This window comes from Taudactylus pleione, unplaced genomic scaffold (genome assembly GCF_031769625.1).
Source record: "Taudactylus pleione unplaced genomic scaffold, aTauple2 ptg000571l, whole genome shotgun sequence".
NCBI lineage: Eukaryota > Metazoa > Chordata > Amphibia > Anura > Myobatrachidae > Taudactylus > Taudactylus pleione.
The window spans coordinates 5,710,974-5,731,389 of NW_028284973.1; the positions used below are offsets into that span (position 1 = coordinate 5,710,974).

A 20,416-nucleotide genomic window follows, 5' to 3' on the forward strand; every position below is an offset into this window, starting at 1 on the left:
AGCGGGGCAAAGGGGGGGACCAACACCATAACACCATATTAAAGCCCATGGTTTTGGCAGGAAATGTCCAACAAGCACACACGGGTGCAGTGTTCCAGTGTCCACACGTGACGTGAGATTTAGGTGCAGTTTAATGCCACGTATCCACTTGCCGACTGAGGAACGTTTGAACGATTACGACATCACAAACGTTCAGTCATTCCTCATCCGGTAGGTGCCCACACTGAACGATATGTCATTCAGTGCAGGCACCCTCCCTCATCCCCGAACATGGCCAATCTGTCGTTATCGGCAGATTGACCATCATGTTCAGGCGATGATTGAGGTCGGAAACGACCAGCGGGAGCGCGCATCGCTGGTCGTTTCCGACATTATACTGCCCGATGTATGCGCGATTAATGTCATTAAACGCTCTGTTTAATCGGCAAGTAGATACGTGGCTTACGGCACAACCTAGTGGTTTTCCGTATGTTGAGGAGTTCCTTATGGGAACTGCAGTAAAGACAAGTGTCCCATCAGCCAGCTAGTTCTAGCAATTATCTGGGTAATGTGGACATTATTCACAATGCAACGCTCCAATTTTTGGGCTGTTTCTCTGCCGCAGCACTTTCCGTTATGCGGAGTATGATTTGGGCAGTGACCTTCACGTGGCGGCGTCATGCTTTCTTGTACTATACGTCCTTTTATTAGCAGCATTTATCAAACAGATTGTCCTATTGTAACTCCAGGAAACAGCAGCAATGCTACAGGCTGTTGTGCTTTAGCTATTTCACCTACAGGAAATAAAACCTTTTTTAGGAGAACTATAGGTAAGAGAGTAAAACATCTGTCTAATTGCAGGAGATCGGGATATGACATGCAGGACAAGCAGGTAGGTCATAAAAACAGAATACGTGTTTATTTCTGCAAGTATCGTTTAAGGAGTACTATAAATGTTTGTTCCGTTCCGGTCCTTTGTCTCGAAAAGAAGAGTTTCAGATCTGTCACAAAATGTAACCTGCTTTGCTCGGCTGAGTAGGACGCCCCCGGTACGCTAACTTTGATCATCTCTCGGCGCAAATCAAATTCAAACAGGATTAATTGTCCTTTATGCAGAGGAGTACACAGACTGCTAAAAGATATACTGTTTATTTATTATGTTAAATAATTTCTTGCCGGTAACATAACATTAGAGTGGTCAGTGCGTACTCAGTCATGGAGGACAATGAACCCTGCTGGATTTCTGGTCTATTAGCCTAACAAGATGCTTAGAAACACTGGGCCTGGTTCAGACCCGCTCGCGAGCGCTGAGTGCTCGCAAGCGGGTCGATGTTGCCCAAATGCGCACGACGGAGGCGCCTCCGTCGTGCGCATGCGCGAGACCCGAATAACGACGGGAAAGCCGTCGTTATGGGTCTCGCACCAAAGGGGGCGTGCTGTCGGTGGTGAGTGACAGCACGCCCCCTTTGGTGGGCGTGGCTGCCCAGACGGAGGCGTTCCCATGGGAACACCTACCGTCTGGGTCCGGCCACTAGTGATGTCAGTGGGAGTGATTTTGGCTCTGATAGAGCCAAAATCACTCCAGGGCTTGCGGTCAACAAGACCCTACCCCAAGGGTCTTGTCGCAAGCCCGATGGTCGCGATGGTCTTGACCATCGCGACCATCATCATGGACGCTCGCTATAGCTGTGGGTGGTAACCCACAGCTATGAGAGCGTCCAAAAGCCCGCTTCGCAAAAAAAACCACGCCCTATTTCAGAGCGAGCGCTCTTGTCAGAGCGTCCGGCTCTGAATCAGGCCCCCTGTGTGAACCTATCTTTGATCCTACTTATCAACAATTATTATGTTTTGTTTTTTTTACTATATAGAAGAGACTTGGATACTTTTGAAGATAAACTTTTACTAAGATCGTACCAGAGATCCATTATGCAGTTTACACTCCTAGATTGGAGAACAATGCCGCCATTAACGCATCAAGACACCAAAGAGCAGCCCAGGGAACTGCCTAAATTAACAACGGTTGTATTTCGGTAATGACGACACAGCAGATGGCCGGCTGCGAGCGACGGACAGAAAGAGGCGAGTCGGCAGAAGGTGTACCAGAGTTCCTTCCTACCCAATATTAATACCCGCAGTGTTTCTTCCCTTTCTACTACTGTCGCCACTGTGGCACCGAAGCCTAGTGCTGTTTGGAACTACAAGTCCCAGCATGCATTGCCGGCCAAAAGGATTAACCATGCTCACAAATCACTACCTCCACTGTGTGTACAGCAAAAAAAATATATATCTTTCACGTCATAAAATATTTTTATTATATAAACTGTCAAAACGGGACACAAGAAAGCAATACAGAACAAATAAAACATCTGTTATAATCCAGAGCCGGTGGAGATGGGTTCCACACACACAACAGCCACACACATCATTTAGAGATGCAGGGACGATAAACAGAACGTCTTTTGGAAGACTGACCACAGTTCATCTGAATTGAATAGAAAAACATTTGCATAACCTGTACTCAGGATTTAGTTGTTTTCGGTTCTGCATTTTTTATGACATATAAAAGCCACTTGTTTACTGCATCCTTTCCTTGTTTAAGCATCATTGTCTGGAATGGCGGAAGCCTTGCAGGATCCAGAGAGGGTCAGGAATGTATTTTTCTAATAGAAATAAAATAAAAAAGTTGGAATAAATGAGAAACTTGGGGAGGGTTGAGGAGGGAGTGGTACCTAAAAATGCTTCTAGGAAAACATCCTTCTCTGACTATCTGGGGTGTGGAGATAGGCACATTTCTCATATTTAATTAACATTACCACCGAAACACCATTTTTAGCTTTGGGTGAAGTTCTCCTGTAAAGCGGCAATCCTATGTATTAATGTGGCTTTTTTAACGTAGATCACTGTGTTTGGGCTATAGAAAGCAACTTGGCAATAACCATTTTCCTTTAGATTGTATCTTCAGGCTGCCATTAATAAATTTTCAGTATCATGTAACCCCCAAGGTAATCACTTACACTTGATGTAGTGCGCAGAGAGGCTTTGGAACACCCCTCTGAGCTTGGTGTGCTCTGTGTACTGTGAAATATCTCCCTCTGCCATAGCATACTGAGAGCTGTGAGTGTATGTGCGTGACTGGCAGCCATACTGGGTTTACCTCCAGGAGAGATTTTGAAAAGGAGGTAATGATTTGGAGGATGACAGATACGAAAAAGGACTCTCAGATGCACTTAGAGAAAAAAAAAAACTTTCATGTGGGGTTGCTACTTTATGTAGTCAGCACAAGAATATTACAGCAGTTACCTAAGTTTAACAGGAAGTCCTTAAAAAAAAAAGTCTCAAACTGCTGCTTTAAGAATTGCTGGGGGCATTTATGAATACAGTGCACCGGTCAATGACCAGCCAGATGCCAATACTTGAATTTTCTAAGTTGTACTATAAAAATGAGTAAAATCAGACTGATACTAAGGTAACTCTGCAAAATGTGATGTAATCCGAAGCAACCAATCTTCTGAAATGTTCCCCCAATGAACTCGTCAAATACCTGGTGGTGACTTATATTATACCTCTAAAAAGTGCGCTTATAAGATGTAGCTGTAATTTAAATATTTTTATGTTGCCCCCTCTTCGATAAGGAATCTGTTCTGCCCCCTATTTGAGAAAAAACTGAAGACGCGATTTGGCCAGGCTAAGCAATTCCCACCTACAAGACGGGGGCTGCAGCACTTAGCCCATCATGGTGGCTCTTGGGAGGAAGTTAGGCTTTCTTGTGTGGCTAAGTTCTGCCAGGACAGAAAGTAGAGGGGCATCACAGTCCTATCAAAGTGAGAGGAGGGGCCCCGAAATATGTAACGTGTACCTACCTCATTATACAGAATAATTTATACATGAACCACGCTTGTGACATACGGTGGGAGAGACAGCATAAAGAAATCTCTCCACTTTATATGGCCAGTTATATATGGTAGTTTTCCTAGCTTAAAGGATTACGTTTATAAATGTGTTTAAAGCTGGGAGAGTGGTGTCCATGATCCCTCCAAGGAGCTGCACAAGGCTGGGTTTCTCACACTGTGATTAGAACATTTACAGACGGCTTGTGCAACCCTTGGACCTCCTTTAGTTGTGGAACTGTAAGTCCCATTGTGTCCTGCAGGGTTCCTGCTGATGGGGCATTCTGGGAGTTTTAGTTCCATGACATCTGGAAAGCGACAGGTTGCTTCCATTAGAGGAGAGCGGTGATCAGGGGCTCATTCTTCTGATGCATCAGGTGTGAGCGATCGGTTAGCGTCACCTGTTGGCGGGGAGGCTGCAGGCTCCTGTGTCACGTCACCGCCTTCGGTGGACGCCGGGGTCTCTCTTGCTCCTTCAGTGGACGCCGGGGTCTCGCTTGCTCCTTCGGTGGACGCCGGGGTCTCGCTTGCTCCTTCGGTGGACGCCGGGGTCTCGCTTGCTCCTTCGGTGGACGCCGGGGTCTCGCTTGGTTTAGATGCTTCAGTTTCCCCCTCCTCCAGCGCTTCACACCTCTCACTTGGTGTAGCGGCTTTGGCCTCTGAAATTACAAGACCATATATTTATTTCTGTAACGAATATAACTAAATGCATATATTCCCCATTACGCAGAGTTATATGCATCACTATGGCTGGAACATCCCTATCAGTATGCTTGGTGTGACACCAGTCATCATCATCAATGAGTCACTGCACCAGCCCTATCTCTGGTACAAAGCCGGCGTAATTACACGTACCCGTAACGCTGCATGGGTGTGGTATGAAATGTCGACATGGACTTTCGGTCGACAACCAATATATCGACATAGTTAGAATGTCGACATGCTGATTATGTTGACATTTAGCATGTAGACATACTGATTTTTTTTTCCCTTTCTTATTTTAGCCTAACCCTAAACCTTACCAGAAACCTAATAAAAAAAAATTGTATGTCAACATTCTGGTGTCACCATGTTAAAAGGCAACATTTTTATCCACATTGACATATTGGTTCTCGACCTAAAGTCCATGTTGACTTTGTGACAGTCGACATTAAGAACCTGTTGACATTCTGGTGTCCACATTCTGATTGAATCCTCTCTGCATAGCCCACAATACCGTCAACACGTCCTCTCTGAATTTAACTTGCTTGCAAACGTCCAGATACGCCATGTCAACCGCAGATGGTTTTACCAGCTGAGAGTGACTGAGTAACTTTAAACACATTGTATAAATAAAGGTAGCTCTAACCAAAAGACAGAACACCATTGAATTTAGTAAGTATACAATACACGGTATGCCACTTATTTTTCCATGATAAATCCAAAAGAAAACAACATTCCGGGAACAAAGTTGGCAGGAGGTGGGCTGGCTAAGGGGCCATCTATAACGATCTCCTACATTTGTGGGGAACCACGGCCGATATACAGAGCTGCTTCATGTAACGGTAAGGCTGGGCTAATGAAGGACAGACAACATCCCTAAGTAGTCAGATTTTCGAAGACAATTACCTTTTTACCATAAAAACAAATCGAATCAGGTGGGCGGCCCTTAAAGGGGGTCAGATCCTCCTATAGGTTAAACAGAGACCCCTTTGTGTATAAGGCCCCTTGGATACCACGGATAGTCAAAATGAGTGCAAGGACAAAAGGGACCATTTTGTGAGGTGACCATATCATGGGACATAGAGGTGTGTCCTGGGGAAGAGAATGGGCGATAGAATGGAAACACACCAGAGATCGGAACTCCCTGTGGTAAATTAGAACAGAATCACCCTGGCCAGGATGGCGGAATAGAAGCCCTAGGTCCTCACTCCATTGTTCCTCAGTTACAGCACTGACGTCTTCCTGCCTTCAGCTACAGAGAACATTTATGGATAGATTCCCCTCTTAATAAGTTGATCAGGATTTTTTGTGTGGACCAGTCAATTAATATTTCTCACAAGCAACACAGGGAGACTTTCATGATCAAACTGCCCAATTTGGAAACCACCGCATGTCGGAGCTGAAGACATATATAAAAAGGGAGACAAAATGGTAATTTAGGGTTTGGAAAGACACGAAATAAACCTATCAGTTTAGATATGAATTTGGCATTTAATACTGTATTTGGCCCAAAACCGTGGGTCTGTCATAGCTCGGAAATAGGGAAGGAAAAGAACAAAATCACAGAGGTGAGTTAGAGCCTAACCCAGGATTCTCAGCGCTACACCAAACCCCATTAATGGTCTTCACAGCCATTGGGCCTGATCAACAGGGGCACGCTAACTGTGTGCAAAGCCGCTGTGGCATTCTTTGGGCGTTCCTGGGATGTAATGGGGGTGGCTGTTAGTTTGACGTGTTGCTTACAGCGGCTGCGTGCAACAATGCAATAGCTCTGACACAGGGCGCCGCGTTCAGACAGAGACACTGCACCTGACATGGGGCTGGTGCAAGTGCCGATGGTGGCGTGCAGAATCACCGGCAGTGTTACAGCGTGCGGAGACCCAGAACGTGGGCGTCTCAGCGCTTACACACTCACGCCGGATACTACACCAGGAGAAGGCTGATATTAGCATCTGCATATTATCGCAGCCGCGAATCCGGCAATAGACGCACCAGCGGCAGCAGCAGCGACCACCTCTGTATCAGGCCTAATAAATCGCATAAAATTACTGTTATTTATTTTTTCATATTTTGTTACTTATTTGCTTCTGATGTATAGAACCAATTATGCACTTTCTACATTTACAAAGAAAGGGAAAACTGTAGCAGCAAGAAGACATTTAGCAGAAGAAAAGCTCAGAGAATAGAAATAGCCAGCGCAGAGGATCCCCGCAGGACGACAATGCTGCATATTGCTGGGTAAGAGAATATAACAATGGGAGGGATTACAGCTGCCCTCCGTTACCAGCTACACAAAAGGAAGGCATGAAGCCGCACAAAGGCTTCTCCCGCCAAGCAGCCATCACGCAATCATGTTCTTACACTTCTTCCCAGCGTCGGCAATGTGTAGATGTGTATCGGAGGGATGGGAGGGGGAGCGCAGGCGGGTCTGCATGGCAATGTCATCATCCAGCACATCTATGTTCTGTTTAACTGGAGATGGGAGGAGAGTACAGCAGAGAAGCTGCCGCCAGATTAACCCTTACAGCCGCTATAGCCAATGAAGGAGCGGCAGGAATATACTCAGACGTACAGCGCTGGTATAATCGCTTACATATTTCTGACGTTACCGTGCGGTTAGAAGATTACATGGTTCTGGGCACGATTGTATAAGAGCAACAAAAGTGACATGACTGAGTTGTAACGCGGTTCCTCAACCCTGCTGTATACTGTAGTCCTGTATTCACGGGTACACGTCATAGCTTTATATTGGAGGCTGGTTAGAAGTAGAGTATAGATCTTTCCATTCCCACTTAGATAAAAAATAAAAACAGACATTTGCTATTAATCCCTGTATTTCTTCTCATACTGGGCCTCATCCCAAGGAAGACGCAAGGTGGCTGCAAGTGCGGAAGTTAGATTTACTACCTTGTGCTAAGGCCAGTATCCGTCTGTCCATGAGAATGTCCCTGTGGCTTCATGCATATTGGTCACGCTGTCCATTTGTCTGGTTGCAGTCAGTGGTATCGGCACTTGCAGCCTTCCCATGCTGGGTGCAAGATCTGTCTGAAACAGGCCACCCACCTCCGTCCGCACATCACGAACAAGCAGGGAAGACAGGGTACACTCCCACAAGACGCATCTGTTTTGTGGGAGTGAAGCACGGTAACCTCCCCAAAACACCAATTTCCTGTAAAGGTAAATCCACTCGAGATCCGACTCATACGGAGCTTCTTGCCAAGCAATGGAATTCTCTACCACACTCCTATACATACACACAACACTAACACAGGTCAGTTTTGTAAGAAGCCAATTAACCTACGGTATGGTTTTTGGAATGTTGGAAGACACCCACACAACGCGGTGATAACATACAAACTCCACACAGAGAAGGCTCTGGTTGGATGTAACGAAATTAGATACCCACATCACCTCAACAAGGATGAATCAGCAGCCTGTATGTCTATTGTAGATCATCAGTGTGAATGGTGAAATGCGTGGGGTATTCACACAGACAAAACACTACACTTTGTGATCATTGATGAATGGGAAATAAATAAATAAATAAAAAGCTGCTCTAGGCAGATATAAATCTACAAATCAAATTAAGAAGCCACAGCTCAATCTGATGAATCAAAAGTTCCCCAGGGGGTGTAGTACCATATTTCCTGGGCAGCCCGGAAGGGGCGGAACCTATAAAATATTGTAACCTTTGGCAAATCAGATATAAAAAATATACTGAATATCTGCGCTAATAAAAATGTATTTCCAAGAGAATTGATATGTGCAAATCATCACTGAAACAATAATTATAATATATAAAAAATATTTTTACTGTAATAAATTCAATATGACCGGTCAATTTATATACAACAAGAATGTTCACATATAATTATTATTTGCAATAAATTCATAAGCTGTTTGTAGCAAATATATTACTAATTAATATGAGAATACTAATAATAAAAAGATCGCTGGAGGAGGGGGATCCAAAAAAATAATAAAAATGGGAACATATGTGTTAATCCATGCTGTCCGCATCCGTAATAGGTGGTCTTCAGTCTCACCAGGAGTATTGAGCTGTTGTTATAAAGTTACAGTTTGCATGTAGCCACGTTCCTAGCAGATATGTCACATATATTAACTTACAGATAACTAGGTTCGCATCCAAACAGATGAAGAGGCTGTACAAGCGGCGGAGGAGGCTCCAGAGAGGCGGGATGTTAGCGGCTTCTTAATAGTCAGGTGTTGTTGGCATCGATCTGGCCGCGTCTCAATCCTGCCTCTACTCCAGCTACCGGCTAGTGTCCAGCGGGACCGCAGGTCTCGCGTTGCGATAATGGATGATAAGACCAATGTAAGATGCAGATGGATAGTTCAATAGGTCCAACAGAAAGTTCACTGACGCGTTTCGCTCCACAAATCTGGGGCTTTATCAAAGAGTGAATAACAAACTCCACATGGACCTCTTTTTAAATGCAATCTGCTCAATTTCATTGGTGTGTTAATCAAATAGATTGTTAACACCTGTGCAGGATCCGCCTCCCATCCACCTGCCCCAGCAAATACACAATTCCTATAAAGTTCTCAAAAAAAAAAAATAAATAAATTTATGTATATATATATATATATATATATATATATATATATATATATATATATATATATATATAGATAGATAGATAGGAGAGAGAGAGAAAGAGAGAGATCTACACGGACCACAAAATATATATTATAGAAATAAATAGTGAATATTAAATAATCTCTTATCTTTAATATATATACACCTAAATCATTTAAAACCTTAATAAAATGTATATAAACAAAACAAATACCAATATTTAAAATAAAAATGTGTCTCGAACCCATAACCTTGTGTATCCCAAAGCGTTGCCCTACCTCTACACTATTACTTTTGAGCTATCTCCAGAAGTGAATTGCTGAGCCTGTCAACCATAAAGTAAACTCTGTATGTTGCTCCTATACAGGGCATAGGTCTCATATTTAATATATCACGTTACCTAAACCCACAAATCTAATATTGTATATCTCAATCTTAGAGAATTATACGTAAATGAGTAGATACATGGATCCTACTAATATAACTAAACATTAGACAGTACAAAAAAAATAAATGAATGAATGAATAGTTGGTGAGATTAATCTATAAATATTCTATTATACTCACCACACACAAATATATATATATATATATATGCAGACTCATGTATAGATAGAATGTTCTAATACCAATATTTACAGAAAAAAAATCAACCATCCGTATATATGCATAAACATAAACATATATAGATATATATAGAGATATATATATATATATATATATATATATATATATATATATATATATATATATATATATAACAAATCAGCGGCACTTGGAGTCTGAAGAAAGGTTCATTTAATGTGTGTAACAACACATATCACGCAACGTTTCGGGGTGGTAAACCCCTTTGTCAAGGTGTGAAAGAACCATATCACTTTCCCCATTGAGTGATATGGTTCGTGGCAACTCCTATGCAGTTTTTTTCACCTATTTGGATTCCTTTAATTCTGCGAGATATGATGGTGACCTTATCTGATTTACCTCTATCGTGCATATGTATATACCTGACTCATATCTTTATATGTTTTAGTATTTGCTTTTCCTTGTCTCTGACATCCTACATCCAGCCTTACTCCTTGCTATACAGTAGTCTCCTTTATTTATGCACTGCTTTGTTTAAACACATTCTAGGTTTTATTACACACCACTCTCATTCACTTCTTTTCTTTTATTCACAGCCGGACAGCGTGGCTGTCTCCATACACAGTACACACTCTGTTTTCTTTCTTCACTGCTTATCGTGGCAGCCGGGTCCCCCGATGACGTCACTGGATGCGCGTGGGCGTTGCGGGGCAACCCTCTGTGGAATTCCCTGCTTCTGCCGGATGCCAGGCCGGGCGGCATGGATGCCCGCTGCTGCCGTTCTTTCCCTTCAGCACCTTCCAGCACATACACACTCTAGTATTTAAGGTAAGCACTTGTCACAGTTTGTTTAATGGCCGTTGTACAGTCCTGACGAAAAGGTCTGCGGACCTTGAAACGTTGACAAATCTCTGTACCGAAATTCAACATGTTATAAGTATATTACACTTCTTTTTCATTCTACAAGGGAGTGCCTCCTCTGTTTTGTTCTACCCCTGGGGGTTCTTATACCTTTCATTGGAAGAGCATTGGACTAATATATATATATATATATATATCTCGTTTATATATATATATATATACATACAGGTATAATCAATTCTTGTTGGCCCTAGAACCCGTAACCTCGTGCGTCCCAGTCCATGGTGTTGCCCCTACACCATGGATCCCAACTAGTCCCTTGGGTGTATTAATAAAAAAACATCATATTGAAAAAACATCATATTAACTCTTTAAGGGATATCATTCAGTGTGCCAACCATTATGTATGCACAATGAGACTATGTCTACTAAATGGTGTGACTCCAACTGAATAGTTATGTGAACGTGCCCAATTGCCTGCCTTTTCATATGGGTCTTTTGCCCTAGATGACAAAAAAGACATGTTAGCTGGATCCAACATACTAATGGGCTAAAAAATGTAAAAATGTATAGGTAGTTATATCAGTCTTCCCCATATCCAAAGAGTTGACGGATATAGCAAATGACATAGATCCATAACATAGGTATGGCAACCTAATATAAGCAAAGGATTCAAAATCTATGTTGTCATTTAGACCTGACGGAAAAAAAAAAAAAGAGTTCCAAGTTCAAATATCCATATCGCTTCTTTTTCACATAGGTACCTGAATCTGTCCCCACCCCTATTGGTGTTAGCCACATGTTGTAAACCTGTTAACACCAAGCCACTTGGATCACTGTCATGTGTATTAAGAAAGTGCTGAGAAACACTATGTTTGGTATAACTTCTTTTCATGTTATTTCTGTGTTCTCTAAACCTGGTTTTGAGAGACCGAGTAGTTCTGCCTACATTCTGCAGGCCGTACGGGCACTGCAGTAGGTATATACAGTATGCGTTGTCTCAACTGATAAATTCTCTTATAGGAAATATTTCTTTGGTGGTATAAGACCTAATTTCTGTGGTTCTATTAGAAATGTGCATGCACGTCAAACATCTTGTTTTCCCACACTTAAAACACCCTATTGTGGGAGTGGGTAACCATGAAAGAGTCTTGTTGGTACTCTTCTCCCTAGGGATTTTCCTAAGCATGCTGGGTGCCAGCAAGTTTTTCAAGTTCTTGTTTTTCTTGGTTATGGGTCTTGTATTGGTATTTGTTTCTATAAATTTTATTAAGGTTTTAAATGATTTAGGTATATATATTAAAAATAATAGATGATTTAATATTCACTATTTCTATACTATATATTTTGTGGTCCGTGTAGATAGATATCTCTCTCTCTCAGGACTTCATAGGAATTGTGTATTTACTGGGGGAGGTGGACGGGAGGTGGATCCTGCACAGATGTTAACAATCTATTTGATTAACACCAATGAAATTGAGCAGCTTGCATTTAAAAAGAGGTCCATGTGGAGTTTGTTATTCACTCTTTGATAAAGCCCCAGATTTGTGGAGCGAAACGCGTCAGTGAACTTTCTTTTGGACCTATTGAACTGGACTTTCTTTTGGACCTATTGAACTATCCATCTGCATCTTACATTGGTCTTCTCATCCATTATCGGAACGCGAGACCTGCGGTCCCGCTGGACACTAGCCGGTAGCTGGAGTAGAGGCAGGATTGAGACGCGGCCAGATCGATGCCAACAACACCTGACTATTAAGGAGCCGCTAACATCCCGTCTCTCCGGAACCTCCTCCGCCGCTTGTGCAGCCTCTTCATCTGTTTGGATGCGAACCTAGTTATCTGTAAGTTAATATATGTGACATATCTGCTAGGAACACGGCTACATGCAAACTGTAACTTTATAACAACAGCTCAATACTCCTGGTGAGACTGAAGACCACCTATTACAGATGCGGACAGCATGGATTAACACATATGTTCCCATTTTTATTATTATTTTTTTGGATCCCCCTCCTCCAGCGATCTCTTTATTATTAGTATTCTCATATTAATTAGTAATATATTTGCTACAAACAGCTTCTGAATTTATTTCAAATAATAATTATATGTGAATATTCTTGTATATAAATTGACAGGTCATATAGAATTTATTATAATATATAAAAAATATTTTTACTATGATTCTTGTTTTAGTGGTGATTTGCACATATCAATTCTCTTGGAAATACATTTTTATTAGCGCAGATATTCAGTATATATTTTTAAAATTTTTGGGTACACCTGGTTGCCAGGTGTTCTTTTTTTGTGCTACCACAGGCGCATTAATTTATCTGCTGCTTCAATTAGAAGGACATTTTGATGAATTTCGTTATAACATTGATTAATATCAATTATTTGTAGATTTTCAAATTATCTAATTAGCGCTGAGTTTCTGATTCTTAGCAAATCAGATATAAAACTACTTCTCTGGGAGAACTCTCGTCACCTGACCGACCCGCTTCTTGTTCTTTTTGTACATTTGGTAACATACATTAGGAGACACAAAAGGAGGTTCTGCACCAGTCACAAAAAGGAGGTTCTGCACCAGTCATAAAAAGGAGGTTCTGCACCAGTCATAAAAAGGAGGTTCTGCACCAGTCATAAAAAGGAGGTTCTGCACCAGTCATAAAAAGGAGGTTCTGCACCAGTCATAAAAAGGAGGTTCTGCACCAGTCACCATATGGGGACGGCTGCACCTTAGACTCTGTTTCCCGGCAAATATAAATCAGGTACTGAATGAAGTGGGAAGTATCGCTGTAAGAGACGCCAGAGCCTATGCCATCGGTCAGGTTTTGTACGTTGCAGATTTTTGCTCCCCTGTCTGTCACCCCCTCAGTGTTATTACAGACTATGGGATGGGTAGATTACATTCCGTCTGCGGTTCCTAGTGACCAGACCAGACGCACAGTTATGACAATTGCTTCAGCCCACAAAACGCGCAGGAGGCGGGAGCGCTGTAATAATGTCACTAAAATGTCGGCTGACTACATGAGAAATGCCGCCTCATACACTGACCTTTTGCAGATAACTTTTCCTGCCTCCGCTTCTCTTTGGCAGCTTCCTGCTCCTGCTTCTCCCTCTTCTCCTTCAGGACCTTACAGACCTTTTTGTGTGTGAACCAATGCAGCTTCTGGCAGTTCTGGTCGCAATAGACCACCTGGAAGAGACGCGTTTTGCTCCCATGAAATCTTACAGGACATCTCTGTACGTGTCTCATCAATGCTGTAATGTTCCATCTAGATGTGGACCCGCTATGCTGCTAGCGATGTGCGATAAACGGGGTAACCTAATCAGAACCCCACTTTTTACCAGGAACCCCAAACAAGAAAGTACTGCGTAGTACCTATATCTTGCTCCCCGCTGGCATCTGGTTGACTAATACGAGGAGGGTCAGAAAATCGGCCCAGCGGGTAGCGCATGGTCAGTATAACACACTAAGGGGACAATTACAGTCGGGCGATGGTGGCTCACCATCGCACGTTTTCTTGTGTACCTCTATGGGGCATGAGGAAAAAGCTGCAATATTGGTTGCTGCGAGATGCATGCAAAACCGTGACTCGTGGCCACTGCTCCTAACAGAGCTGCCCCCTAAATGTCAGTAGCCGACATAACAGGTGCGAACAGTGACCCAGACTGAGGTCAGGGAGAATCTCTATATATACGCAAAGTACAAACTACACGGCGTGGTCCAAAATGTTGTCAGTCAGAATGTCGTCATTCAGGATGTCAACACCAGTATGTCGACATGGACGTTATGCTACTGTCGCCATTGACAGTTAGAATGTTGTCATGTCACGTTTATCTACTGTTGGAGCCCTAACCCTGGCCCTGTAACGTTGACATTGTGACCGTCAAAATAAAGACCATGTCGCCATTATGTCCATGTCGACATTGTGAATGTCAACATGACTACATACCCAAACTACCAGGAACAGAACGTCTTACCCGGTTAGACAATCTGTACACAGAGCAAAAATCCAGGACGATGAGATGTGCCTAACCAGGGGTATCTCGGGATATTAGTGATGGGAGGGGGAGGGGATGGCACAGAGGCGTGTAGCACATAGACATTTGCAGGCTGATTAGTATTAAGCTGCACACACACACTTGCCGATACAACGTTAACGATATTGTTATCTTTCAATCATTCACAATATCGGCCAGTGTGTATGCTGCAAACGATGCGCGCTCCCGCTGGTCGTTTACGATATCCCCAGTCGGCTGTACATGCAGCCCAATCTGGGGATATCGTGAGCGTTGTCATGCTGCTGAATGCAACATGGCCCCACTCCCCTCCCCCGCCGTCGTCCATCGCTGGTCGAGACCGGCAAGTATGTATACACTTGCCGATGCCGGCACCCCTGCCGGGCCCGCCGATGACGATCGTCTAGTGTGTATGCAGCTTTAGTCTCGCTGGCATAATGTATTTTGCGTTAATATGCTATGCATATAAACACTTAATGGTCTATTTACTAAGCAGTGTTAGGAGACAGAGTGAAAAGTGATAAGGTACCAGCTAATCAGCTCCTAACTGTCATCTCACAGGCTGTGTTTGAAAAATGACATTTGGGAGGTGATTGGCTGGCACCTTATCACTTTTCACTCTGTCTCCTAACACTGCTTAGTAAATAGACCCCTGAAACATGGAATTATTTCCATTTGTGTATTAGATAAGACGCAGTGCAGTCGGTGTCAGGACAAGAAATATTTTTTCTTTACTCCACTTCTGAAAACTGTAATCAAAACAGTTCTGCGCATTTCAAAGCTACGGACTAGGACACTCGTTAGCCCTAATTAGCAGTATGCAGTAATTTGTGTTCATTTTCCCTGTACCACTGTTTAATTTGACAATTATTTAGAACACCACAGAGCAGTTAGTGTGTAATGAGAATGCAGCAGATACAGTGTAGGAGACACAGATCAGCCTGCCGCCACGGCGCAGGGAACACTCACCAGCTTGCAGACAGAGCACCGTTTATCTGCCCCCTTCTCCCCACAGGAGGTGCAAAACTCTGCGTCCACAAAGCCCACCTGTCCTGTAATGGCCTGCGTGAGGACGGACAGCGCGGTGGGGTCGGAACCCTGAAAGGACAGACAGCGGTACAATGAAAGGATGACAAAGAAGATCACGAGTCCACTACAGTCATCAAACTTGGAGTGATGGTATGTCTCTGTATGCAAAGCGACGCAATATCCCATTGGCTGCGGCATGAGCAAAAAGACGCAGTCGCGTTGCATAAAAAGACGCGGTTATGGCGGCAGTAGTGTCCATCTGAATTAGGCCCTAAGTCAATGTTTTTTTCTCCTTTTGCCAATATGGAATCAGTGATTGTGCGGGTACACAAGAGTCTCACACGGCAGTCAGATCCTCACCGTGGGGTCTATTGCTCTCCATAAAGTTTGCGGCAGGGAATATTTAATTACCAGTAATTAGTAACAATATATCTAGAGGCTCTGACATGTATCACTATGAGGAGCTGCTATAATGACGCCATACCTGGAAAAAAAGCTATTAAACTAATCAATTAAAATAAAAGGAGTCCACAACTGCAGTAATACGTGGAACAGAACAATACACGAGACTGTGGGTAAGGTCATGTATTCAGCACTGAGGGAACCTGCTGCCTGTCAGAGTGACCGCACCTCCCTTATAATGGGCGACGCTCGGTCACACAGCGGCTTTTGGACCCATTTTACCAGTGGCGCAGTCAGGACAGTCCCGTCAGCTGTAAAGTAACCTGGGAACTCCTAGTGACCATGCATTTGGAGATCAGTTTGCGGTGTCCCCATTTGTACCGCTTGCACACTAGCTCCTAAGACTGTGTGAGCGAGCACTTGCTGTGCAGTATTTGCAGTACAATAGGGTACATAGGGGGGAATTCAATTCAGCGCGATGGTGAATAGCCGCAGGAGGGAGCTCCCACAGCTATTCAATGCGCTGTGGCCCTGATTCAGAGCCGGATGCTCTGACAGAGCGCTCGCTCTGAATCAGGGCCGTCCCTCTGTTTTTTGTTAGCGGCTTCCTGGGCGTTCGCATAGCTGTGGGTGACCACCCACAGCTATAGCGAGCGGCCAAAGAGATGGTCGCGATGGTCAAGACCATCGCGACCATCGGGCTTGTGACGAGACCCTTGTGGTAGGGTCTCGTCTGCCGCAAGCCCTGGTGTGTTTTCGGCTCTATCAGAGCCGAGAGCACTCCCACTGACATCACTTGTGATGTCAGTGGGGCCAGCCCCAGACAGTAGTAAGCGTTCCCATGGGAACGCCTCCGTCTAGCCAGCCACGCCCCCAGCACGCCCACTCACCATCGACAGCACGCCCTCTTTGTAGCAAGACCCGGAGCGACGGCTTGGCCGTTGCTATCCGGGTCTCGTGCATGCGCATGACGGAGCCGGCTCCCTCGTGCGCATGCGCACTGGGTCAACATCGACCTCCCCGCGAGCGGGTCTGAATCAGGCCCTGTGTGCCTTGTCGGGAAGCAGGTAAGTCTGAGAATGGCGGTTCTCGTGACTTAACCTGGGTGTGAAGGCGCGGTAAGCGGCATTCTCTGACTAAAGTGCCGGACGCGCGGCTGTTCGCACCACACTAAGCCGGCAAACAGCTGCGTACCCGGCACTGTTGTCGGATTTCTCCTCACATCCCCAGGGGAGTGCGAGAAGAAATCCTTTGCCCGCCCAAACAGCGCGTTGAATTGAATAGCTGCGGGAGCTCCCTCCCGGGGCTATGCAACATCGCGCAGAATTGAATTCCCCCCATAGTGTATATGTTAGAGGCAAAGTGGGAAATCCAGGCATTTGTGAGCAATCGCTGAAGCTTTTAGGCAAAGTAGGAAATGAAGAAACTGTGGGATGTAGTTAAAAGGTGAAATGAACGGTAATTGCTGAAATCAATCTATTGGTCCATCACAGTTGCAGTGTTAGGAAGCAGCTAATCCATACAGGAAACAACACAGAATCCTCCAACACACCAGCAAATGATATTCTCATCCTACATAATAACAGCAATGCAGAGATCTCAGTTCATTATATAATATATATATCTATATCTTTTGGTGGTCCTAACGTTACATGATAATAGCACACACTTTGGGTCATACATTTATGCATTTTCTTATGCTACATGATAGTAGCACATACACTGGTTTATTTCTAAATTGAGAGCCAACTCACCTGGAGGCACCCCAGGAATATCCAGTATGACACTACAAGGATCAGCATGCCCTCCATCTACTGATCCCATAGCTGCCTCACAAATCATTAAATACACAGAATGGCAGCTGCTCATATCAATGTATTGGTCTATCCAAGTGAGTTAAGCGCTCAATTTAGAAATAACTAAATGTATGTGCTATTATCAATTAGCATAAGAAAATACACTAATTAATTTGATATGCAACACTTAGGGGGAATATTTACTAAAGTGCCGGTTTATAGAAGTGGAGATGTTGCCCATAACAACCAATCAGATTCTACTTAACATTTATCTAGCACCTTCTAGAAGATAATAGCTAGAATCCGATTGGTTGCCATGGGCAAACCCGCACTTTAGTACATATACCCCATATTGTACATCTGTGTGTGTCCGAGTCTGTATATGAACTTGAAGTGCTACAATGTAGCGGCTGTAACTTTTCTCCCCGCCAAGTTTCTGTTGTGCTTCGTATACAGACTCAGTCGCACACAAATAAACAAGTGTCAGATCACATATAAAGACTTGTGAAGCGTCTAGTTGCAACTAAGGGCCGTATTCAATTAGTGGCGATAATATTGGCTGATTGTATCACAACTGCGAGAATTTATCGCACTTTTATGGTGTGAAACAGGTGAAAATGTTTTCCCCATCTCAGACCTGGAGAAAAAAAAATGCAAAATCCCTATTTTTGACTAAAAATTTGGGGATCTCTTTCAAAACCCTTTGGCCATCCCACCTAATGATAAATTACCACAAAATTTTTTTGTAAGTTGCGTACTTTGGCGATAAACGGGTGCGCAAATTTTTGTTGAAAAAAAAACCCAGTTGAAAATGGGTTTAAAGTATTGGGTCTCGTTTTTCGGGGGGCCGTATGGATGAGACAAGGGTTTTAAACATCGCACATGGCCGCAGCAGGCGTTTTTTTAACGGTTTTTAAGTGAACATTTACAGAATAGTACAAAGGAGAAGCAGCTGCAGCTTTTCCAGATATCCCCATTATGAGCGCAGGACTCTTACGATCTCCACAGGAGCGATGCTCCGGACCAGCTGCTGAAGGAGTGTGGCCTCACAGTACGGGAACTTCCGGATGCTTTCTCGGATGAACTTCTCTTGGAACACAGGGAATCCGTCACCGTCTCGCTCCTTCAATAAACTGGGCAATCACAGAATGAGACAGTTACTCCGCTGTGTGATTAGTAAATTGACAGTAATGTAATGATGGACGTAAATCATGGCAGCGACATTCCTCCACGCCATTCTGCTAGTTGGGGGGAGGGGCGAATAACTTTAAGGGGTAAATTGACTAAAGTGAGGGTTTTTAGAAGTGAGTTTTAAAACGGATGTTGCCCATAGCAACCAATCAGATTTACTTAACATTTAACTAGCACCTTCTAGAAGATAATAGCTAGAATCGGATTGGTTGCTATGGGCAACATCACTTTTAAAATGCTCTTCTACAAACTCTCACTTTAGTAAATTTACCCCTAAGTATTGGTGGACAATGTCCATTAAATTGTAGGTTTGGTGTATATTGTGAAAGTACTTGTTCTGAAATTAGAATTGGTCAGAACCCACTTACCCTACCAGTATGTTTCTCGAGTGTGGGAGGAAACCGAACCAACCGGAGTAAACCTATGCAAAAACGTAAAGAACATACAAACTCCACACAGTTAGGGCCTTAGTGGGAATCGAAACCCAAGACCACAGTGCTGTGAGGCAGTAATGCTAACCACTACGCCAGTGGTGTCAAACTCGGGCCCTTCAACTGCAGTGGAACTACACATCCCAGAATGCACTGCCAGAGTTTTTGCTATTAGGGCATGCTAAAACTGTGGCAGGGCATGCTGGGATATGTAGTCCCACAGTAGCTGGAGGGTCCGAGTTTGACACCACTGCACTACGCCAATCGTCCAACATTATTTTCATCAACACGGCACAAGATGGGAGAGGGGTGGGGGTTGGAAATGTGTTTGACTATTTTTTTTAACCCCTTGATAACTGGAGGTGGTTTGCACATTAATGACCAGAGCCATTTTTGGCTATTTGCATGGCATTGGCTGTGCCAAGAATAAGGTTCCAATTTATAAGTCTAATTAATCTGATTTCATATTGTGTTTGTCAGTGGTGATAGGGCTCTTATTCCGTAGCATACTGGGTTAAATATCATCACTATATGCAGATTAGAAAGGGACACAGAATAACTAGGAACACCCTTTCCTTGCTTCCTTCCCTGTTATTGGCCAGTTCTCTGCAGTATAGCGAAAGCAGTTACATTTCTCAGGGCATGATGCGTGTATAGAACATGTAGCAATGGTATGAGGTGTGAGGTTTATCTTTACCAGTCTCACTACCAGTAGTGTCTGTCACTGACCAGGAGAATCTGGATTAAACAGGCAGTTCTAGCATCCCCATTATAGGGATGATTCCCAAATCTGTCCGCGCAATTACAGAGGGCGTGAAAGCGTTAAACGCTTCTTCTACGTAACATGTTTAAATTGTACATTTCAATTATCCACCCATGAGCAGTCAACATTAAAAATAGTTATGGTCATCCCAATCGGAAGATCTA

General features: G+C 43.6%; 2 protein-coding genes across 2 annotated transcripts in view; one reads left to right on the forward strand and one right to left on the reverse strand.

The window, feature by feature from the left end:
* The window catches only part of LRRC72 (leucine rich repeat containing 72), a 35,367-nt gene extending 32,741 nt beyond the window's left edge, over positions 1-2,626 (forward strand). The window contains exons 8-9 of the mRNA XM_088453102.1: positions 841-871; positions 1,848-2,626. Coding sequence (XP_088309228.1) covers positions 841-871; positions 1,848-2,013 — 197 coding nt within the window. The 3' untranslated portion in view covers positions 2,014-2,626. The remainder of the gene's footprint in view (positions 1-840; positions 872-1,847) is intronic.
* Positions 2,274-20,416, reverse strand: part of ANKMY2 (ankyrin repeat and MYND domain containing 2) — a 60,971-nt gene continuing 42,828 nt past the window's right edge. Inside the window, exons 7-10 of the mRNA XM_088453101.1 lie at positions 18,865-19,000; positions 15,610-15,738; positions 13,672-13,813; positions 2,274-4,525 (exon numbers count right to left, since the gene is read on the reverse strand). Of these exons, the coding sequence (XP_088309227.1) occupies positions 4,224-4,525; positions 13,672-13,813; positions 15,610-15,738; positions 18,865-19,000 (709 nt within the window). The 3' untranslated portion in view covers positions 2,274-4,223. The remainder of the gene's footprint in view (positions 4,526-13,671; positions 13,814-15,609; positions 15,739-18,864; positions 19,001-20,416) is intronic.